The sequence below is a fragment of the Fringilla coelebs genome, assembly GCF_963513975.1.
Source record: "Fringilla coelebs genome assembly, chromosome: 3".
In the NCBI taxonomy this organism is placed as follows: Eukaryota; Metazoa; Chordata; class Aves; order Passeriformes; family Fringillidae; genus Fringilla; species Fringilla coelebs.
In genome coordinates, this window is record NC_140030.1 from 93,286,405 (window position 1) to 93,310,613 (window position 24,209).

Below are 24,209 nucleotides of genomic sequence, written 5' to 3' on the forward strand. Positions count from 1 at the left end.
TTCAGGTTTCTAGAACAGAATAACTTCTGTTTTCTTTTTAAGGAAAGAAGGATTGTCCAAGTGTGGAAGATGCAAACAGGCCTTTTATTGCAATGTGGAATGTCAGGTATGGTCGTGCAATTTGTGAGGGTGGGGGGAAGGAGGGTGGGGGGTGCAGAACTCCAATTTTTGTGTGTGTGGCATTGATATGCTCTAATTGTACCTGTGGTTAATAGCAGTCCAGTCAGTTCCAGTATCCCACAGATGCTGACCATGGAGTTGTGCATTGGACAATTACAGGATTTCGACATGGTCTGCGTGAGTCTTTCAAGATCAGTAGCTTCAGGGCTTGGTACCACTGAGACTTTGATTAGAGCTGCCTGTCAACCCACTAATTATGTCTGTATTACTTCTTCCTTTAAGGACAGACCTGATAATTTAGCATTAGCTCACTAAACTGGTAAGATATCCTGTGTCTAATGGAAAAAAATCAAGTCACTAAATAGCCATCTTAGGAGAGAGAGAGTTTTTTTAAGATTTTTTTTTTTTTTTTTAGAATATTTGCAAATATTTTGAGTATTGAGACTACCACAGCTGATAGTAGTCATAACCATTTGAAACCTATCAGGCTTTCTCCATAACTTACTCACTGTGGGAACTTTTATTTTCCCCTTTTTTAAAGGTCCCTGGATGTAGAATATAAGCACATAGTAGAGCAGTACAAAGACATCCAAAACATTTGCATGCAGTTTTAACTCTGTTTTTAATTCAAATTAAAATAAGCATCTTTAAAAAAAAAAGAGAAAAAAAATTACAGGATTAGACTATTAGAATCTAGCCTTTTTGGGCCCTCAGCTTGATGGGGAAGAATGATCCAGTTTCTGTGTGGAAAAACCCAACTGGCTTGCTGGTTGAATAATGCGAGCTCTGGAAGCTCTGTGGTGCTGGGCACAGAGTGTGGAACAATGCTTATGAAAGATTTGAGTGACCCAAGGTCTGGCATGCCACTGTATGTTAGCTATAAATAATCCAAGCCTTGTCCCACATGTTAACGTGCTCTTGGGTGCGTGGGTCCATGCCAAGTGGTCTCTGTTGGCATTACCTGGACAGAGATGTCGTGCTTTGTGCTGCTCGGTTCCCAGGCACTCTGGACATGGCTGTAACTTTTATTTTGAGGATGTCTCTTATTCTCCTGTTGCACAAGTTTCAAAAGAAGCCTGACCTCTCCTCAGTTTTCCTTCTGTCTCCTCCCCAACTTCCTGCTTTCCCACAGAATCCTAGTGAGTTTGGGTGAATCAAATAGCCTTTTGGTTTTGAGGTACCAGGAGAACTCAAAAGGCTTAACAGAAATGAGTTTTTTACAAAATTTACAGTAGTTAATAGAATTTCCAAAGTGAAAGCTTACCATATGAGCATCTTTATGGGTCTTGAGAGAAATTTGGATGAGCTTTAAAGACAGGATAGAGAAAGCCTATATTTCTTCCATGAAAAATGCTTGTTTCTAAGAAATGTTTCCTCATGTCATTTTTTCTTGCCAGCTTTTAACAAGATGAGGTAAGGAAGTCCTTGAACAAAGCAGCTGTTTAGCAGCTTTTATCCAAAACTGTGAGCTTCTTCTCTTACTATATAAAATGTACAGTGGTTTATGAAACAGCTGTGCAAGATTTTCTGAAGTAGGAAAGCTCAGTAATTTGTGCTGGGAAAAATAGCAAGTAGAGCAAGTAGATGTCATGTTGGAAGTAGAAGAACTTATTTCTTCTCATCCATGGTCCTTTGCTTTCATCACAAAGTGTCTCTTCCTCAGTGTCCTGACTTCCAGCCTTGACAAAGTTATACTTTTGTGTTTACAAACGAGGAGGGATTGATTTTTTTTTTTCCCCCCTCTGGTAAAGTTTTGTACATGTATTGCTTTTTTTTTAAATTATTTTTTTTTAATTTTCTTTTTTTTTGTTGGTCAGAGTTCTCTCTCTCTAGAGGGACAGGTTCCTAGAGTAAAAACCTGAACTGCTCGAACTGAGTAGTTTTTTGAATTTAAGTCTACTAAAGCTGATGCTCAGCAAAATCTTGTCTGTCTGATAAGTTAGTGAATTTGAATCTTTCCTGCCTGTTGGTGTGTGGTATGATGCTCTAGATACAAAGACCCTTTTTAGATTTTGTTGGTGTCTGAACTATAGTGTGACATGCACAGGTAGTAGCACCTCACTCTTGCTAGTGATATACATATGGCTTTTGATTCCCTAGTTGATATAACACTGTCTTCCGTCTTTTGGGCCCTTCTGAGTCTGTCTAATGAAATTTATAAACATTGCTGAGATTGAATTCTTTGACATTCTTTCAAAATTACCTTCAAGCACAGTATTCTCTAGAAACCGGTCTCCACTGACTGTACATGCTACACAGACAGTCTGCACTGCATCTTCATCCCTGTCTTGTTCAAAGGCACTTTGCAGCGGTTCAGCAATTCTTTGTAAAAGCTTAAAAGGATATCTGTGCCTTGATACTGAATTTGTAACGCTGGAATGTACAGGAAATGTGTCCCTTTTGCCTGCATGCATGTGAGACATCATGAGACAGTCATAAAAGACCAGGGCTGTACTTGAGAACTGTCATGGTATTGTTCATTTCATTTTTATTTTATAAGTTAATTTTTCCCCATAAATCCATATTTTTTTGGTCAATTCAGGTAAAAATTGTATGCATCCAACAAGGGCATGGAATGATTTCGTATGTTGGTTGGTACCTTGTTAGTCAATACAATGCAGTTAGACAAATGTTTACCACATGAGGCACACTGGGATAAAAACCCAAAGCTTTTGAGCTTGCTCTTTTCTTACTTAAAGGTGTCCTATACCACAATTCATAGGAATTCATGCTCATTGTGGGGAGAGGTGGATCTATGCACACACACAGGCTTTGGCACAGCTCCTTAATGTTCCTGTTTTGGTCTCTTATTTTGCTTTTAGGATGGATAACCAAATGTTTCACCTATATTAAGCTGGGTGTTAGCGTAGGTGTGGATTCAGGGCACCTAAGAGTGGAAGTTGCCTTCACTGCCTGTCCTTGCTGCTCTTAACGTTTTGTGGGTTGAATCTAGTCTGGGTTTGCTGGGTCTTCCTTTCCCCAAGCCCTAATGCAGGTCTCCTTTTAAGAGGGATTGTGATTTCCAGCAGATTCACACCATCCCACTCTCCAGTTTCACCTCCTTGGAGCACAGGCCTGTTATTTGAACAGCGGCTTTCAGCCCCCATCTGCAGCTGTTCAGGTCTTGACTTCTTATATTATAATAATTTTAGTCAAGCAGGAGGAGGTCTGTGCTCATTCTTTCTCTTTAGAAATTATCTGCTGGAGAACCCTGAAGGGAAATGTTTTAAAAGGGTTATGTGGTTGCAATTTTGGACCTGGTGAACATGAACCAGCTACTGGAACTCCTCTTGCTGTTATTACACATGGCTATCATCTATCCCAAAGAGAGTGGAGATCAGCTAGCCAGTGTGCAGAAGGAGATGTTTCTGTAGTGATTTTCAGCATCTGAAATATATTTTGAACAAACCACTTATGGGGTTTTTTAACATGTCAGGTTAAAGGCTGCTGAAGTTGGTATTGCTGGAGTGAGTGAAACAGGTATTTTTACCAGCTAGTAAGCCTCAAAATGTAGCTGCACACCTGTAATTAGCATTAAGCAGGTGTGTTTTAAATGGGACCTTGTAGAAATGGCCTGCTCCTCTTTGCTAAGCTGTAGAAAAAAATATTTTTTTTTTTGCTGTAATGATTCTGCCCAAAAGGATTTTGACACTGCAAGATTGTGTTGGATGTTTGTCCCCCTGTACAAAAACTTTCCCAGTGTATTTTTCTTTGGTAAATGTCTTCTGTGAACATGTTAAACGTTAGCCCATGGAAGTCCCTCTATAGCCCTGTGTTTGGTAAATGATGATAGGGAAGGATGGCTGTGAAGATATATAAAATTTCTACCTTCACTGCTTGTTGAAAGGCTGTATCAGAGAACTTTCCCAATTAATATCAGACAACAGAAGTTGCCTCACTGAAATTCAGTTAAGGAATTGGATGCCATTTGATCACAACTGGGCCTTAAGATTCTGAAGAATTGAGCTTAACCCCTGCGCTGACTTGCCCATCATTTCTCTCTGGAATTTGTGTGTGTTTCTTTTCAATTGAGTGAAATAGAACAGAGTTTTTATTTAGTATTGAAAAAGCCCATGTGAAAAAGGAGTATGAGGACATTTGTTTGGACTTGAGTTTTATTTTTTTAATATTATATTTTGTCACTTGTTTTTCTCCTACGGTGAGGTATAAGACAGTGTTCTGGGAATCAATCCAGTAGTCCTGGATGGCAGAATCTTTTTGAAGAACTTGGTGAAGAGGAGTGTTCCCATGCTTTGATGTAAAAGGCATAAGCTTTAAAGAACTTCCCTTCTAAAAATGTTGTCACTCCTAAATGAAGGGGAAAATGTTGTGGATGTAATGAAAATAGGGAAAAAATACCATTAATGTAGCATTAGGGATTCAGCTAGAACAATGCTACTTGTTATAATTCAAACTACCTGGAGGAAAATGTGGAAAAGAATGCAAAATACAGTCCTGCTGTGATGGCAGGGAAAGCTGCTGTCATGGTGTTTCTATCCCAGGTATTACTCAGTCATCAGAACTCTCTTTTTTTTTGTGGTGTTTCAGGCTTTTATCTCATTTTGCACAATTCAGCCATATCTTGTCCCTTTAACCTCCCTACCAGTTCATATAACTCAGTGTGATTCTGCCTGGGGAAAGATTTTAATTAACGATGTGTAAAGAATAAAGGGACAAATGGATTTTTTTTAAAAAACACTGCTTCTAGACAGGCACGTGATTTTACATTTTGATTTTTTGTTTTATCAGGTAATTTCTCCTGTTTATTTAATGGGTGTGTATGGATGAGAGTCTTGCAAAGCTTCAGTGCCTTCACTTTTTGAACAAGCATGCTAAAGTTAGTGGGTGTCCTGGGTAAGCAAGAAGAGGTGAGAAATGAGATTTCCCTCTGTCTCTTTTTAGCCTCTAGCCTGTAGATTTCTAAGCAGAGGCTGTCAGGAATTTTCCAGAGAAGGTTTTGGGGCAGACATGGGAAATGGGTCTCTCTGGGGATGCATTTTGTAGTGTGACAGCTGTAGGAGAGTTGAGAGTGTAATTTCACATGACATGATTACAGTGTAATATACTATTTTGGTTCTGGTCTGTATTGCCACATCCTCTTAGAATATTTACACTGGAGCTTATTTCAAGCAGGCTGTACGTAGGATTTTTTGGAAATACTGGGATATTGAGGACAGCAAAGTTGACATTGTGAGGGCTTGAATACCCTTGCAGTGTTGCACTGCTTCAAATTCTACCCAAGGCCAGGGCAGGTGTTGACCTTTCTTTTCCTAATAAAATAACCTCCTAAAGCTGTCTGTGCCCAGGACACTTAAAATAACTGTTTTCAGTGGAAGAAATTTTGGTGTAGTAACTCTGAAATTAGTAATCTTGGCTTTTGGTTTGATCTGCAAAACCTGTAAATAAGCTGACCAGCAAGGCAGGAGGCATTGAGGGTGCTGATTCCCCTGACTGTTTCCTGCTTTGGGGTGCTGTATGTAGTTCCCACAAGGAATCCATCTCCCAGCAGACCTGTAGCACATCTACCAGTCCTGTGTAGATGCTTCAGACAGCCTCCAGTGTGTCCCCCTGGTGTTTCAAACAGCTCTTGCCCTTAGTGGATAGGCAGCTGAGGGAAATTGTTCCTTCTGTGCCACTCAGTCACTATGATGGGCCATATTGTTGGGTTTTAAAAATAATAAAAAATATTATTAATTTATTTATTTATTTATTTATTTATTACATTATTCAATTATTGTTGGGTTTTTTAAAAATTGGGGCTGAGTAGGCCAACTCAGGGTCTGCCATACTGAGCGAATCACAGTAATGGGATTTCGGAACATTCTGGAAGGTGCTAAAAGTTTTTCAAGTTTTCACTTACAGATTTGTGGGATTTATTGTGAGTTTTTTTCTCTGCTAGTGTTTTCCACCAGTTTGAATCTGGTATGAAAGCAAAATTTGATGCTTCCTGAACAGACAGGAAACTATAGGTCTGTTCTAACATAGTGCTAGAAATGTGTGTTTGGGATGAGATATGGTAATAAATAACTGCATTGCTTGACTATTTCCATGTTTAAATGAATTAATAAAGTGAAATTTGATGCAGTCTGAGGACAACCTGGGCTAGGATTGTTTATGTGTGATTCTGTGCTATTGTTTGGAAGATTCTGTGGCCTTGGGTGAAATTTGTTGAGTGACAAGTGCCAGTGAGTGCCTTTTGCCATCACTCCTGTATGTTTTTACTGTCTGTTGAGCTAGGAATATGCTATGCATTACCAAAACTATATTCTATACATTTAACTAAAATGTTTGTCTGTATTAGTGTTTTTTCATTATCTAGCTGTACTTTTATTCTTCAACATTTAAGGAAAAAAACCTGGTAATTCCATCAGAATGTTTGTCTTTGACCTTACAGTCAAATGATTGTGAATCCATTGACTTCAGACGCGTTACTCCTGATTACACCAGGGTCACCTCATAGTGAGGGGCCAAGGTGTTAAATGGAAATGAACCCAATAAAGTCATCAAGCTCAGACCTACTGCGTCCTCACATGCTTGATCTCAACAATAAGAACTGGGGATTTATAAATCGTGTTGTCTGTTTGCTTCTCTGTCATTTGATACTTTTTTTCCGTTGAGTAAATGAAGATGTTCTGACCTCAGCTCATCCCTTGTGAATTTGTTTGAAAACAAGCAGGGTAGCTGCACCCCTTAAATGTGACTCAAGCTTTTGTTCCGATTTACTGAGCGTCACCTTTTTTAAAGGAAACACATTTCACTTGACCTCTAGGATCTGGCAGGACTTGCTTCATCCCCTTTTTCATAAGTTTTTAAGTTTCCATGGCTCTTTTTTTTTTTTAATTATTATTTTTTTCTCTGTTTCCAGAAGGAAGACTGGCCAATGCACAAGCTGGAATGTGCCTCCATGTGCACTTTTGGGCAGAACTGGCATCCCTCAGAGACTGTGAGGCTAACAGCAAGGATCCTTGCCAAACAGGTGAGCAGAAGGCTAGGCTTGGGAGGTTTGCTCCTGCTCTGGGTGCTAGGGAAGGCAGGAAAAGGAAAATTGACCGGCAGTAACTGTCCCTGCAAAGCACACACACACACACACACAGACAGACGCACACAGGAGTTTTCTGTGTACAGACAGGTGTAACACAGAGCTCGAGCAGCTGAATGAACTGACCATCAGACCACTGCAGCAGGGTCAGGGCCAGCATGGTCCAGCTGGAGACTTTTGTGGGAAGCTGGAGAAAGGCTCGTGAGGTCTTCAGCTGTAACCTGTGGCCAAGGTACTGCTGAACAGAGCCTGGGAATCCTTACTGATGGTTTCACGTTGGTGTTTCAGCCTCTGTTCTGGTAGATTTGAGCTCTTGGTTACACATGTGGGCAAGTACCAAGACCGCACCGATAAAAAGGAAGAAGATTTGCTATTTGGGTTTCGTTCCAAGGAATGCTTCTGGAGTTATCTGGCTGCAGGCACTGATACGTTTATGAAGCAGTTGTAGTATATATAGTGTCTGTTGTAGTATTTTTCAGCTACAGTTGCATAGCATTGTGCAGCATATAACTCTCAGTACATTTATGAGTCAAAACACCTCTGAGGTATTCAGGTATAAACATTTATGATCGTGAGTTAGCTGGTGAAAACCAGAGTTTGGGAGAGAAATCTCAGACCCTTCGTGTTTGGGGAAAAAAAAATATTGTGAGTAAGGAAAGAAAAATGCAATGTCAACCTCCATTTCAGTGTTCCTTAACTATGTGGATACTGGGGATAACACAGGTGCTTACAGGGATGGGATGGGATGGGATTCGTGAGTTTCAAGGTTATTGTGCTGTACCTTTGTAGAGCTCTAAACTCTCTCTGCAAAAACAAATCCTCTTTGAAGCATATTTTTATGATTGAGGTCTGCTTATGTGACAAGGGCAACCTGGATACTGTGTGTAGGGAGGATTTTGGTGGCCTGCTGGGAAGGTAGCTGCATCCTTGCTGTGTGTGTAGATGTGTGTGCATGAATGCACACGTGTGTGACTTAATTAAAGCGCCGTTTGGGGGTGATCCACAAACAAAATCCAATGTTTAATGACAAAAAGTCGTTGGAGTAAATTTCTGCTTTCATCGCTTACAGGGAGGGGGGAGAACCCTACATGTCATATAAAAGCTAAATATGCAAACCATAGTCCCTGAACCTCAGCTGCTGGGCCACCTGCAAAGCCATATTTAATGGCCAAGATTACAAAGAAGTGGCCTTAGGCCAACAGTGGAGCATTGCTTTTGAACTCTGTCAACAGTCAGTTTATTCACTTTCCTCAAAGCAAAGCCTGTCTTCTGCCTGCTTGCTATTGTTAGCTTTCTGGGTGTCTAGAACAAAGCAAATGACATATTTAAAATACTGTTCAGTTTATGTATATAAATTTGAGAGGAGTTCATCTTTGGCTGCCTAATTTGGTGTGGAGAGAATATTTCTATGCCTTTAGTTACGGCAGTCAATTTAACTCATTGCTGTTCATCAACTCTTATAAATTCCATAGACTGTGATTTCAGGTTTGTCTTACAGGTAGGAGTTCCCAAATTCGGAATGAGTACACAAAACTGCCGAAGTAAAACATTAAAATATTTGTCTTATTTTTTTTCCCCTTGTTGTTAGAAAATTCACCCTGAAAGAACACAGTCAGAGAAGCTGCTTGCTGTAAGAGAGTTCGAATCACGTAAGTAAAAAAGGCTTGCAGGTAAACAGAGGTTTTGACTTAACTATATTAATGATTTGTTTCCCCATGGCTCCCCTCCATCAACACTTTTCTGAACATCCTGCTCCTGAGGAAAGGAGTAAACAAAGAGAATGGTGCTTCTTCTGTTTTTTCAAAGTGCAGTGCTCTTCTTTCTTTTTATTTTTCCTTGGGTGTTTGTGGGAGCTGTGAAACAAGGATGAAAACCTAGACAGAGCTAATTGTAGTATACATCCATTTCTTGCTTCTCTGGTATTCTAGTGTCTTTTGAGAATTGTAATGTTGCAAAATTAAAATAGCTGGTATTTGTTACCAGGAGGCATAAAATCAGAGACAGCACAGTTGCTTGATGGTGACAGTGACTAAGGGGCTAATTGCAGAACCCTCTGGACTGTGCTTCAGTATCTGTCACTGCCAGTCAAATCTGACATGTTATATATGATTCCATGTCCTAAATGCTCTAAAATAATCCAAAGAAGGAGATAAGGCAATGGCTCGTTTTAACTGGAAAGCTACTGTTTACATCCAATAAGGCTGAGTTAGAAAATGACCATTAGTGCCCATCCTGGCATAGTTTTCACCAGTTTGTTGTTTTCTTTCTTGGTGCTGAGCATAATGTACACAGAGGCAATGGGTTGTGTATTCATATTACTCACTGGTGGCTTCCAAAACCTTTTACAAAATGCTGAATAAATGTACTCGTTGCTTGGGCTTGAGGTAGCAGAGTAACCAAGCACAGTAGTCTTATTTGCTTCCTGAACAAAAGCTCCTGTCGCTTTTGGGACAACTTGGGGAACAAGGGGGAAAAATGCCAACACTTAACTTTGCCTATGGCAAGGATAGTTCTACAGGTAAGTTGGCAGGACTGAGGTTGAGGAGAATGGGTAAGTTTCTATGCATTAATCTGCATTGCAGCTTGTATTCAGTAATTTATTAATCTGAGAGATGAAAGGCTGAAATGTTTTTTTCTGTTGCAGTGTCCCACTTGTCCTCTAGAAGCCTTTGTTTTGTTAGCAAGCACCCACCCCTGTTCCTGCTGCTTTTTGACTCACCTCACTGCTTAGCACGCCTTTATCATTTGTCTTACGCTTTGCAACACCATACACAGGACAGGAAAAGGCACCTGGCTGTCAGTTGGAAGCTCAGAATTTCTTATTTCTGATTTGTCTTCATTCTCATCAAATGGTCCCATTTCATTTCCCTTAGTGGTTTCTGTGACTCCCCCATCATTCACATCTGCTCTTACAAATAATTTCCTCCTTGTTTGACGGTCGTGCAGCCTTTTCTCTCCATTATTATTTTGAGTTGGAGAGAGGAGGAGAGAACTAGTAACACTGCCACTGTGAGAGATTAGAAAAAACTTCCAAACATTCTGCTCTTGAGGGGAGAGAGAGGGGACCAGGAGCATATAGTTGATAATCTAGCTTACTGTGCATGGGCCAGGTGGGGAAAGGTTCAGTGGCCATGGCTTTTGCTAGAACAGGTCATGGGCCTGAGGGTTAGTCTCTGGAGAAACCCATAATGGAATACAGTTGGCAGGTGTGCCAGGGCATTTCCACTGATGATCCTGCTGTCTCCTATTAGTAGATGTCAAACCACACCTCTGTTGGTGGTCACCCCCAGCCCATGGAGAGGTGGGCACTTTCAGGCACTGTTTGCTACCTCCTGAGGCAGGAACCTGCAATAGGTCAGGTGGATTGCATTCCTGGGCACCCTCACCTTATCCTGCTCTGGCTACCTCTGGCAGCCCCTGTAGCCAGCCCCAGTGTTGTTGCTGGATCCCTGTCATGTGGGGCCACAGAGAGCTGGGGCTTCTGAGCTAGGAAAAACCACATCTTCTAAAAGCAGCAGGGATAAGCAGCCTTAGCAGCAGTTTGGGCTGGTTTGTGCTGATAAGGAGTAGGTCTGTATGAGAAAGTTTCATTACATGAAGCAAGCTTTCAGGTGGGTGATGTTTAGAGTGGGTGGGACCATGTAGCTGGTGAGGTGGTGTCAGACAGCTGAGGACAGCTGCCCCCAGCTGAAAGGCTTCCAGAGGGCCAGGGCTGCGGGGCTGTTTGTGGAGTTGGCAAATGTGCTTCAAAGACTACAGCCCTTCTCCCAAGAAAGTAGTCTGTGTCCAATTATCTGCTAACCTAAGGATGTCAGAAAATGCATTTTAATCCTTCATGTTGGGCATGTGCTGGACTCTGTGATCTTGAAGGTCTCTTCCAACCTAGTGATTCTGTGATTTTGTGTTCTTGTAGCGCACGTGTGGCTTTAGCAGAGGCAACATTATGTTTGTGGAAGAGCAGGCACTTCTTGCAGTACTTCCAAGTGGCTTGTCCCTCAGGGGTTTCTGTTAAAGTCTGGGCCTCTTCTAACCTAAGGCTACCTGGAGGGGTGTTGCTGTTACTGAAATGAAATGTATTTTTTGTCCACAGACCTTGACAAACTAGACAATGAAAAGAGAGAGCTGATTCAGAACGACATTGCTGCTCTTCATCACTTTTACTCAAAGCACTTGGACTACCCTGACAATGCTGCCCTTGTAGTTCTCTTTGCACAAGTAAGTTGGCTAGAACACAGCCTGCTTAGGTGGATGGTGCTGTAGGAATTTAGCCTTCCTGAAAGGGGGAGAATGTTAATGGCAATGGTAGCTCTTTGCTTATCTTAGGGACAGATGGAGATCTGATTCGTTTAGCAGTAGCGTCTGGATGTGCTCCACTTCCATCCTGAGGGGAGAGACTCTTGTCTGCAGACTTTCCATGGGGCACTTCTCAAACACTGAAGAAAAGGGGAAACAGCCTTTAATAAACCCTGTCCAAGTTAAGCTTCTTCTGGGCCAAACATAGTAAGGCTGTTGTTGGACTAACATGGAAGGCTGCTGGCCTGAGACCCTGCAGAGGCAAATCCTTCATTCAGGCTTCAAACTTGTGGAAATCCTTGCTGGTCAGGTCATCATTGTGTTTGACCTTCACAGGGAGTAAACTTCAGAGACGCAGAAAGAGCAGCAGAAAGCTCAGCCTAAAACTTTTATCTGGTGTGTGGCTTTTAAATGTAGTCAGGTGGTTTGGCCATCTGGAGAGATGAAGGAAAGACAGGATGTCTTGTTAGATAACTTCTGATATGTCACTTCTTTTTTCTCACCTACTTTTCATATGCATCTGAATTGGATGTATTGTAGTGGATGGAATAATACACCGGTGGAATACTGAAAGATCCATTTTCTTCTTTTCCCTCTTTTGCTTCAATATGAGCTACTTTTGTACTTAGGTTTCTGAGTAAAATAATATCTAGAGATGGGGGCAAAAGTTGACTTCTGTGATGAAAGCAGGGATGGAGATATCCTGTTTGGTAGAGCTGGGCATCTACCAACAAGGAGGCACAGTAACTGTGATAAGAATGATAAAGAATCATTCTGTAGGGGAATGATTCTTTAGGATGTTTAGCATCTGCTTATCATCCCTTGTGTTGTTTCTAATTACACATGTCCTTTCAATGATGAGGGATTTTTTCTCTTTTGAAGACTTTAAAATTTATATTTGTCAGAGGGATACTTTGAAAATGTTAGTACAATCAGTTTCTTGTGGTATTTCAGAATATTTTTGTTAGAATGTAGCCAGAATTCCCCAAAAAATTCAGTATTTTGGCTATAATGATTTTTGTTTCATGTCCTGTCCAAGAGCAGCTCCACCAGATTGTGGTACTTTAACTAACTTCTGTGAGCTGCTGGCTCCCAGATCTCATATTCCATCCAGTCTTCTCTATGGATGTCCCATAGGTGTTATCTTATGCTCATCCTGATCATCAGGTAACTCTCTGCCACTGTGGACATTAGAATTTTTTGAACTAAAATCATCCAGAAGTCATCTGGATGCTTCTCAGAAATGTCTTACAGGATGCAACCTTCTGAGATGTTAGTCCCAGGATAAATCTTTCCAGAAATGGGAGGTATGCTTGTATCTGAGCTGTGCAAACATGTTTCCTAAGAATTAGTTAACTTGACCTAAAACCAGTAGTATGGGTGTGCTGCTGCTCCTTTGTTTTCCGTCAACAGTTCCTTTGGCCGCATGGGGTTTGTTTTGCTTCTCCATTCCCCGTTGTTTCTCCCTGTGGTTCAGGGCAGTCACTGGGACTTGAACACCTCTGACTCCTTCTCATTGCTTTTAGTGAACTTTGCCTGATGCTATTCCCTACACAGCTAAAGTGTAAGTGCTCCTTTTGAGTGGAATAGAATTCTTTTGTCCAAAGTCCTTGCCTTTCACTGGTCTCTTCTCCAGCTTTTGGCATCATTCTACTCTCTTTTGTCCCAATGGAATATAGCTCTTGAGGCTGGAGCTTTTCTTCCTCAGTCTCACCTTGTCATGCTCTTTGAAGTTTCTTTCTTGCCTCAAGTTCCAGCATCTCACCCTTTTCTTGAAGACCTTGCATTTCATGCCTCCCTTTGCACATTCTCTTTTCCACCATTGGGAATAACCTTGAATTCCGCTTTTATTGCTGTTGTCTCTTCACTCCCTGCACTTTGCCTGTTTTTAGTCATGCATTCATCTGGTGAAACCAGTGATATCTCATCCCTTCTAATCCCTCCTCTTGTGTCATTTCTAATATGATGCTTTCATGAAGTGTGTTGTCTCTGGCTTAGTGGAGGCGAGTTGATGATAACTCACTATGTATTTTTAAATATTTCCCTGTGATTCAGAACCATCAAGCTGTTCTTTGTCAGCCTTTGTAGCCTTATGTTCTTACTTGCTGTTGATATTTTCTTTCCCTTCTATGCTGTTTTTGCATTCAGCAATTGCATTTTGGTTTTGGTTCTGATACGCTCTTACATTGGCCAGTGCAGTAGCATGCCCATCTTGAGAGACTTTGGGTGCTATATTGCTAAAATAACAGCATCAAGATCAAGCAAAGATAGCAGAGATACTGATGAGTGCATCAGGATGCTTGCCTTAATTGTGAAGTCACCCTGAACAGTTCCTACCTGAGGAGTGGCTTTGGGTGTTTGTGTATTTCTAAAAGTCAGTCCAGGCTGCATTCCAGCTTGTGCGGCATATCACTTTGCTTGGTGAGCAACCTGGTCTACTGGAAGGTGTCCCTGCCTCTGGGGATTGGAGAAAAAAAAAAAAGAGATTGGAGCTTGATCTTTGCAGTCCCTTCCAACCCAAACCATTCAATGGTTCTGTGATTACTGTTGGTAGTATCTGTTGTCAGCTCTTACCCTTTCCAAAACAAATACTGCACTATACTTGATTGACTGTTCTTGTGCCCTTTCTAGCTTTAACGGGACTTGGCCATGTTGTTTTAGTGAGTAGTTGTTTTAGTGTGTTACTGGTGCTTTTTTCATGTTTATAAGGAGATAATGGTGAATGTGGAGAGGGCTCTCTTTGTATCAGTATGTGTGGGATTTGAAGTGGAAGTGGAATAAAGTACTTGACTGAGGTGCATTTTGGCCACTTAAAGTCATACAAACCACATGAAAAAGCTGAAACTTCTGTAAGATTCCTTTGACTTGGATGAGAACAAAAGTGAGAAGGTTTTAAAACCTGCTTGAATCTATTCTATAAGAGAGTTTTGTGAACAAGTTCTTTTGATCCTGTGTCTGTTTAAATTAGGAATACACTTCCTCTCATACTCTGTGCTTTTTCTGTCCCCTCCTATTCTATGTCTTTATGAGGTTCAAGTCTTTCTTGGTGCTTTTGTTGTTTTCACATGTGCTTTAGCTGTAGCTGATACGTGCAGTCTTTGATGGCAGGGGCCATTGTGGCAGGTCTCCGTGACACGTGCTCCATCAAAGCTCTGCACTGCCCCAGTCTGGCTGACTTTGCTGCCCTTCTTTCCCACATTGCTCCTTGCATGTGTAGTTCTGCTCTGGCCCTTTCCTTGTCGTGGCCCAATGAAGTCTCCTTGCCCCATGCTGGGGTGAGGTTTTGTGTGCTCTTTTTGAGCCCCACTTCTCTTGGTTGGCCCTCCAAGGAGCAATTCACTAGGTGTGTCCTGAGCAGGGGCAAGTTCTTTAGTGTCACTGTCAGTTCTTTGGTGTCCTGTGCATTCCTTTGGAGTGGGACTTTGTCCTCACTTCACTTGTCAAGATGTCATGGAGCTCCCTGAGTCCTGGAGAGGTGGATGAAAAACTGTAAGCAAATTTCTGCAAGCTTGTTTGATGTGTGAGAATGTGACCTGTGAATACATGGGGAGTACTCAGCTGACCAGAAGCTGATCCAGCAACTTTCTCTTTTTTCTTAGGTTAACTGTAATGGCTTCACAATTGAAGATGAAGAACTCTCTCATCTGGGATCAGCCATATTTCCTGAGTAGGTTAATTTTAATATTTAAAAATATAAAATTAACTTATTTAAAAACAAATAGAGGAAGTAGATAGCTACCAAAATAATTAATTTATCTTGTTTTAAAGATCTTTATTTGCCAAGTAAAATGTGGCAAATTGTTTGCAGCAGTTTTTCTTAAAAATCCAGTAATTTTGGTAAAATTGTGCATATAATTTGTTTTGAAACTTATATTCAGGTTGGTAAAAAACCTTTACTTTGGTAGCAGGTTCTGGTCAGGGACATCAAGTAATAATCAAAGCCAAATGAAAAGGATTGCAGGTGACTTGCTCTGTACACAACTACCTGTTTTGGCTGGGTACAGTCCTTCCCCTGGTGCTCTCTGAACAGTATCCTTTCTACCTTTGTTCCTTGGCAAATAGTAAATCCCTTTCATAGCAAATTCCTCCTTGCTATGACAGTGGAAAAAAAAATGTGCAAGCTTCTTAGCTTTACAAATAAACTGCAGATGTTAAGTGTTAACTGCAGTTCATGAATGGGGGACTGCAGCTTTCTTCAGGGCCAAGAAACATTTCTTGCATTTTGAAATCTGCCCTTCCCATTTAGTATTGTAGCAGAGGAAGGTATTTTCTGCCCCTGATCTTTGCACAGCCTGTATGAAGGTATTAGCACTGAGGCTTAGTTTGACTTCCTGGTGAGGCTTGGATTACTTGTGGCTTATCTGTGTCAAAGTAACCTGAAACTTAGGGATGCCCACTCAAAGCTGGATGTGATTTTGCCAAGTGCTGCAGACAAGCAGTAGTAGCTAGTCCTTGCTTCACAGATAATTCTTCTTCAGGCAGGTCTGTCTGATGCTCATACCCCTGATCTACAGATTGGAAATTAATGCCTTGAAATGCCCAGGATCAGAGTCATTGTGGGAAAAGGAGAGTATTTTCCAGGATGTTCTGGAAAAATGTCCAGAACCATCACTTTGTAAATGCTCAGGATACAAGAGTCAGATCTTTCCTACTTACCAGTTATGCCTGTGGGCTGAAAATACTGAAGAGACAGTTGTTGCTTTGCTAAATTGGAAGAGAAAGAATTAAATTTACAAATTTTATCTCAGATAAGCAGTGAACTGCACTTTCTCCAAGCTTGGTAATAAGGGGTTTACTTTTCTCTGTCCATCCAGGTTTTTGTCCAAGTCATGTGCTTGTATAACAGACAGTGATCTCCTCCCTCCCACTTCAAACATGGAGGCAGTTTAATTTGAATAGAAGCCATCTAAAATTTTAACACCCATCTCAACTTGCAATGCAGCAAAGACTTTTGCTTTCCTGTATTTACTTGTTTCCTTTTAGGTTAAAGGTGTTTTTCTTTCTCCTCTGAGGAAAATAGTCTGTCTATCATGTTGATAGTAAAGCTGAATGAACATACCTGTCAGCTGTCCTGTAGCACTGTAAGAAGGGGAAGAAAATAACTTGCCTAGTTCTGCAGTAATAGGATTTAAAAATAGTAATGATTCATTAGCACAGCCATTCTCCATATCATTAGAATAAATAACAGTACAAGAGATTTTCCCAAGGTTACCTTCATGTTAAGCCTCCGAATAAAAACAGCTTAGAGAGACAGACTGGCTCAATCTTTCAGACTTATTTATTTTGTGAAGTGGTGCTTAACTTTTTGCATGTTGCTTGTGGTGGTGGTTGGGGAAAACATTTACTTTTCTACTTTTACAGTGTTGCATTGATGAACCATAGCTGTTGCCCAAATGTGATTGTGACTTACAAGGGAACCTTGGCTGAAGTCAGAGCTGTTAGAGAGATTGAGCCTGGAGAGGAGGTAAATGCAGTGTTTGAATGTGCTCTGTTCTCCTGCAGCCCAAGAGGATTCATTCTGCTTCTCAGGGATCATTTCAATTAGGTGGCAAGTTAATAACAGGAAGGAAGGGTCTCTTGTTTCTCAGAGAAATGCAAGATGCTGCTTTGGAGAAATTAGGGTGGCTCTGGAGGACTGCAGGGATTTTTGGAGGCAGTACCCTATTTTTTGCTAATGGGAAGGGCACCTGCAGCAGTCACTGTGTATCTGCCAGCCTCTCTCTCAGTTTGCCCATCTGTAAAATGAGGCTGAGTTTACTGATGTTTGGCTGGTGCTTTGAAATTCCAAGATCAAAGCAAATTATTACTGCTATAATTGTTCCCAGTATAATAGTAATGTGTTGAAATTGAAGCCAGAATAAACAAGGTAAATGGGTACAGATAAATCCTCTGACTTCTGTTTGGACAGAGCATCCACAAAACATGGGACTTGGTCATATCAACTCAGTGGCATTTGCTGGGAAATCACAGAACAAATGTGTGGTTTTAGGTGGAGTGAAACTGAACCGAGAGGAATAAAAATCTGTGGAATTGAGTAAGGCTCTGGGTTTACTTTGAAACTTTCTCAATCAAATAATGAATTTGGCAGGGAGTTTTAAACAGTAGAGCTGCACTTTACTGAAAAAAACCAACCAAAAAAATGTTAAACAGAGCTGGGGAGGATGTTCAAATACCTGTAGGCAATGAAAATACTGAACATCCTCTCTAGGGATGGAGTTTGCACAGAATTTCAATGGCTCATTTGTAAGTGTTAATTTAATGGGCAAAGTTCATACTGATAAGCTCAGATTTGATTTTTGATAACATCTACTGTTTTCTGAAGTGTGTAATAGCAGCCTGGAAGAATGATAGAGAGGTTATTTTTGTGGATTATACCTGATCCACAAAAGGGATCCCCCTTTTGAACAAAGTGAGTTTAGTTGTTGTAGCCAAGGGTGAATGACTCAGGTGAGCAACTTCTTTTGATACCATTTGCCAGCAATGATTTTTGTCTGTGATGTTGGCACTCACTGCAAATGCATTATGGTAACCAACAGGACTGATTCTGGCTTCAGAATTTTGTTGTGGAACCCCAGACATTCTCAGCATTTTGGGGGAAGGTGTATCATTAGGGGTAGATGATGTTGCTCGACATCTCCTTCAGGTTGAGTTCTGCCTTAGAAGTTGCATCAGCTCTCCAGGACCTCACAGGTTTTGCACTTCAGGATTTTCTAAACGTGAGCTGTGCCTGTGTGTGGTCGCTGTGCAGTCTCCCAGCCTGTGTCTCCATCTTCAGGCTCCGTGTAGCCATTGCAGGGAAGCAGTTTAAAGTTTTTTTTTTGCTGTTAATGTGGTTCCTGCATTCCCCATGCTTTGAAAATATAGAAGGGAGGAGAGGAGTGTGAGGGAAAGAGGTGACATTCTCATATTTAAGAAGAAGGTGAATGGCATGAAATTACATGTAATTTTACATTTGAAGAAAAGAGAAACTTTAAGTAGAAAGACTGAGCAAAGCACTTCAGATAACTGTAAATGAGGAAACTGAGCTAAAGCTGTTCCTTGGTCTGTAGAATGATCAACTGCACTGTGCATTGGACGTGTTTCTTGGGGGAGATCTCGTTTTAGAAGCACAGCATTAAAGCTACTTGCAGGGGTTCTTTTCTGAAGACCATTGAAATAGAGGAAAACTTAAGAATAGTGTATATGAAGGGCCTTTAAAATGTTCAAAAGCAGGTTTTCTTTGCTTTAAAATATTGCTGCTGAAGTAAGTCTGATATTCATTCTCCTTGAACTGGAGCTCTGGGCCTCTCTTCTTTTCAGAGATCTAAAGGTCTTGTCCTAAGTTTCTAAAGCTACTAGTGACTGCTGTTGCCCCAATTTTTGTAGGTTTTCAGAAAGAAAAATTTGAGATTCCAGCCTCCAAAAAACCAGGCCACTGTAATTTATCCTAGGCTGGATACCTGAAATCATTATTTTACTTCTGAAAGGGAAGCATCTCTTTGTAGTCTGACAGGAGCCTGAGATTTATGCTGTAATAGTTTCCTTATCCACACCTGAATCTTGCTGTCCTGGGTGCAAGCCAGGGTAATATTTGAGGGAAATTCCATAAAGAATAGGAAAGGAACAGTTCTCTGTCAGGTTGCTTTCACAAGTGACAGCTCCTGATGCTGCCAAGGGGCTTGGAATGCGAGGTAGCAGGCAGGTGATGTGGCTGCAGGGGTCCACAAGCTGCATGAATATGCAGTTGTCATACTACAAATATCAGAGCGAGTATAATAAATATGTTTAGTGATGCTGCTTCTCACTGACTGTTGTTTGTTTGGGTTTTTTTCCCATGTAGATTTTTAGCAGCTATATTGACCTGCTGTATCCCACAGAAGACAGAAATGACCGGTTAAGGGACTCCTATTTCTTTAGTTGTGATTGCAGGGAGTGCACTACAAAAGAAAAGGTAATGGAACTGCTGTGGAATGCACTTCTGACTGTCAAGGCACCTTCCCATGTCCTGAGATGTCATGTCCTATCTGGCTTAATTACATTTTGGAAAGTAGGATGATGGGGATGGGGGGAGGTGGGTGTGTTTTTCTGTCTTTCTGTCCAGAATGCTTTCTGATACTCATTCTTTCCACTGTAATCATGACACACCAGGAAACTTCCTGGTAGAGGCCTATTTAAAGCTGAGCTACAAAGCAAAGATGAAAACATTGTTAAAAGTAGGTAATTATACTGTGTCTAAGCCACTTGGCCAAACAAATTTAGCTCAGAGCTTTTTTTTTGCTTTTTTTTTTTAATTTCATGCTTTCTACCAACTCCTGGCAAGTAAATCTTGCATGGAGCATTTCTGGGATAGAGTGCTGCTGCATTTCATGGGTGGGACATTTCAGTCAGTTCTAGGGGACGTTGTATGGCAAGTCTGGATGGTTTGGAGACAAAGCAGAATCTGAGGAATGATCTTTTCTACAATAGCCTTATACTGGTCTGCTCAGGGACAGTGTGGTCCTGGGTCACAGACCCTTGTGATGTGCAGGCCAGAGCTGTGGTCATTAAATATGAGCTGGTGCCCCTCAAAGGACAAAGGAAGATCCAGACAGTGTTCCTGACAACAAGGTGTTAGGTGTTTTAAAGGAAAGCACTTCTTGGAGGGAAAAGGTACCCAAACCCAACAGATAGAGACAGCTGTGCCTGTGCAGCCATTTGGACCTCTCTCACTGAAGGTCCTACGAGAATTGAGCTCTATGTAGCTTATCTGTCATTCCAGACAAGATCAGTGTGTCTGGCAATCCTTAAGTTCCAGATAATTTTTCCTCCAATTTTCACCAGGCTTCCTAAAGTGACCAGACAACCATTTCCTTCCCCTAAATGGTGTCATTTTTGGTGATTTTTTTTTTTTTTTACAGATAGTACCCAGTATTGTTACTTGAGGCCCTTCTGTTAATACCATATAATTTGTGTTTTTCCCCACAGTTACCTTGATAATTTTGCCACTGAGTTTAATGAAGCCAGGATTTCATCTGTGAATTTCAGCAATGTGCTACTCTGGGTGTCCCCTGTCACCCAGCCTCCTTCAGTTTTGGAAAGAGTCCCTGTAGCTCTCTCAGCTGGCAGACTAAATAATAAAAGAAAAAAATCTTGCAACAATGTAAAGATAAAACAGCAAAAAATTGTCTCTAGATTGTAGTTGGCTCCTCATGAAATAGTATGTTAGATAGAGAGGTAAGGGAAAGTGGAGCTGTCCAGCAGGAATAACAAAATATATAGAAATGTGGTTTTGTCTATAAATCTGCAGGATCCTTTTCTGTATTTAAGATCATGTAATTTTCCACAGAGATATCATTTGGTAGTCAGCCTAAGGTACTTGAGCTGGTATAGCCCTAAAACTAAGCCTAAATTTATTTTAAACCCGAATCTTTTGGAAGCAGTGACATTTCTTATGTAAAACCACTTGCAACACAAAATGGAAAAGCTCTTCAATCTTTCAAAAGAAAGAGACTTCATGGAAGTAGAGAATGGCAGATGAACTGGAAGGCCAGGGGATCCTAGGATTTCTAGCCAAGGCTTTAGAGAAAAATTGCAGGTGCACATTCTACCTTTGTTTTTTCATTCTTTGAAGAGCTTAAGTTCACATCTGTGTCTTTTTATTAGAGAAATTTTGTATAGCAGGTGCACTTTTATTTGTAGGGCTTGGAACCTGCCTTTGTAAGGTCCATTGTGTTTCCTTCAGGATAAAGAGAAGCTGGAAATCTGCAAGCTGAATGATCCTCCGTCAGCAGAGACAGTAAAGGACATGATCAAATATGCCAGGAACGTGATTGAGGAATTCAGGCGAGCCAAACACTACAAATATATCCTTTGTCTTACCCTGACTCCACTGGTGTGTGACCTAAAAATCTTGCCTGCTGGGCTTCAGAAGTACATGCAGGAGAAATACTGTGACTAGTAGAAATTAAACTTATCTCTGCCCTCTTTGTGGCCGAAGGCATTATCAGCTAATTGTATAATGAGAGGCCATCGAGTTATTGCATTCCTTGACTTCTTCCTACCCCCTAGTGAATTACTGGAGATCTGTGAACTCAGCCTGGACAAGATGGGTGCAGTGTTTGAAGACAGTAATGTTTATATGTTACATATGATGTACCAGGCCATGGGTGTCTGTCTCTACGTGCAAGACTGGGAAGGTGCGCTGTGTTATGGGCAAAAAATTATCAGACCCTACAGGTAAATATGACAGACTATTTTTTTTTAATGTTCTAATTAATAATTTGAACAATTAAGACATGTTTATGCAGAGGTCACTTCTCTCAGTACATATTGTATAAGCATTCTACCCATGATACCACTACTCAAAAAGGAATACTTAAATGCCAGGACAGTGTTTGCCACTGTCAAAATGTGGTCTGCAGGACTGACTTTGAAATCCTTGCTTTGGGTTCTCAAAATAATTTTGTGCCACCTTGGGTGCCATGATAATTCTGCTTAGCGGGCTAAATGCTGGTTTCTAAAATACCATCATTTTTTTACTAAGGAAGGGCTTCAAACTTCATCTGCAGCCAGTGTTTTGTCCAAGGCAGTGGAGGCAAAGCCCGTGTTGCTGTCAGCCCCCGCAGTGCTCCCTCTCTGCAGCAGCCCAGAGGGCACGGCTGCAGGAGAGCAGGGCCGTGTCCCAGGGCTGGGGCCGAGCAGCAGAGGGAGCTGGAGCCGAGCTCAGCTCCTGCGCTTGGAGCTCCGGGTGCCCCGTGTCCCCGATCCCGCTGCCCCCGAGCTGGAGGCGTGGGAGAATGCCCAGGCTGAAGCCCTGCGTGGGGCAAGGCAGCCCGCAGCCTCTGCAGGAGATAAGAATACTGTTCCTGATCAGATTCTCTGTTTTTGCAGTAGTGAGCCCGTTGGTGAGAGCCAGACAGGCTGGCTGTGCCTGGTCCTGCCGTGAATCTCCCAGATTCTCGTCTTGAGACGTGACTTTCTTGCCAGCTGGGGGGAGCGCAAGAAAAGCTCTCCCTTTGGAACAGATGCCAACATAAAGTCACAGATCACTTGGCAGAGAGCAGTGATACAAAGAAGGAGCCAACATTCCCCCCCTCCGGGGCTCAGTACTATTTATCTTCCCTGGGACTTGCCCAGCTCCTCTGGCTCTGAGCCTGGCATTCCAGGTCAGCTCTGCCGAGGCGGGCTGTGCCCGCTCAGTGCGTGCGAGCACAGGCTGCCGTGTGTGCCCCGCACACTGCGGAGGGCCCCTCGCTTTCCAGCCCACCAACCATTGTGGAACACACAGAGCCTCTGCTGCGGCTGCAGGGCGGCTCCAAAAACTCATCACAATGCAGGCTCTCTCTGTAGCTGGCTAGATTAAAACTAGTGGCAGAAAGTCATTGCCATCTGACAGCTGTTCAGAGGCATATGGTAGTTTCAGCCCAATTCCCAGCTGACAGGCGTCCCCATCCCAGACACAGTTGGCACGGGCTCTTGGCAGAGGGGATGAGTGCTGAATGGGCAGGGGCATCGAGAGGCAGCTTCTTGCCCCATGAGAGGGGGACAGAACTGGGAAAATGCTATGAAACTGCCAAAGTTGATGAAGCTGAATTTCTTTCTCTCTTGCAGTAAACATTATCCCTCCTACTCGCTGAACGTTGCCTCCATGTGGCTGAAATTAGGGAGACTGTACATGGCGCTGAATAACAGGACGGCTGGAGTTAAAGCCCTGAAGAGGGTATTTACTGCCTGGTTTCTCCATTAATAACACCAGTTCAGCCATGGGGTCGTGGAAACACTGTGTGCTTCTCTGTCAGTGAGCCTGGTGTGGTAGGAAATGCACCATGTGTTAATATATTTGGTCACGGGAATTTTGGCTCAGATTTGGTTTTTCTAGAGGTGGAGGATAGGACTGCTCTTGGGTGCCTTTTCACAGTGGGCTCATACTGCAGCAGCTGGAGTGAGAATTATGCTTAAACATTTGCTCTGAGTTCTCCACTGAGCTAGAGCTGCACTGATGTAAATGAAGCAGAACCCTATCTTCCCCTCATTTGCTGGGTAAGAACAGGAAAAATGCTTGGCTCTTATAAAAGGCACATAGTGTTTCATTGAAGTCTGTGATTTCTATATCCAACTTAAACTAGGCATGCTTTTGATGGTTATTTGTTCTGGAACCAATCGATTTTTACATAGCTGAAGGGAATTCAATGCATCTGCTAATGCTGAAATTGGCAAAATACAGGATTTTGGTTTTGTGTTTTTCTTCACCCCTTTTTATTAGTCTGTGCCTTATTCTTTAGTTTTTTATTCTGCTATTTTTATTAGTCTATACTATGTTTCTTGACTATTTTCCCCTATTGTTGTTGGACAGAAATTTATTTTAATTTATTAAGCATTAGTGACTACTGTAGCATATAATGATTCAGTGTGGAATGTCAAAATATATTTATTTCTTCTTGCTTTTTAGACGGTGGCAAGTTCTAGCCAGCAAATAACAGCACCATCCAACCATGGTGAAAGATGCTAGAAGAATATATGCTCTAAAATTTAACTGTTACCTAGTTTGAAGTTGGCATAGGTTTTCCTTCACTGTGGCGTTAAACCCTTGAGTAGAAATGGGAATTGTGCCAGTAGGAGCATGGGGTGGGGAGTAGAGAGCTGTGAGGTAAATTTGTTGGCATAGTTAGTTTCCTTACACAAACATTTTCTAGTGACTCACTTCCAAAAGCTGTCTACAGGAACTGCCCAAAGTTATCCCAGCCTCTGATGTTTGGGATTTAGTGGAAAAGCAAACCCATTGTTCCCTGTCAGTTTGTGA

At 41.7% G+C, this 24,209-nt stretch overlaps 1 protein-coding gene across 2 annotated transcripts in view; it reads left to right on the forward strand.

Moving 5' to 3' along the window:
• SMYD2 (SET and MYND domain containing 2) overlaps nt 1-24,209 on the forward strand; it is a 29,213-nt gene that overhangs the window by 2,899 nt on the left and 2,105 nt on the right. Inside the window, exons 2-11 of one of the 2 annotated variants that reach the window (XM_084202261.1) lie at nt 43-106; nt 6,986-7,096; nt 8,748-8,808; nt 11,250-11,374; nt 15,052-15,119; nt 16,814-16,916; nt 19,272-19,382; nt 21,153-21,273; nt 21,472-21,646; nt 23,021-23,129. In XM_084202261.1, the coding sequence (XP_084058387.1) occupies nt 43-106; nt 6,986-7,096; nt 8,748-8,808; nt 11,250-11,374; nt 15,052-15,119; nt 16,814-16,916; nt 19,272-19,382; nt 21,153-21,273; nt 21,472-21,646; nt 23,021-23,129 (1,048 nt within the window). The remainder of the gene's footprint in view (nt 1-42; nt 107-6,985; nt 7,097-8,747; nt 8,809-11,249; nt 11,375-15,051; nt 15,120-16,813; nt 16,917-19,271; nt 19,383-21,152; nt 21,274-21,471; nt 21,647-23,020; nt 23,130-24,209) is intronic. The other variant, XM_084202262.1, reaches the window with a different exon arrangement.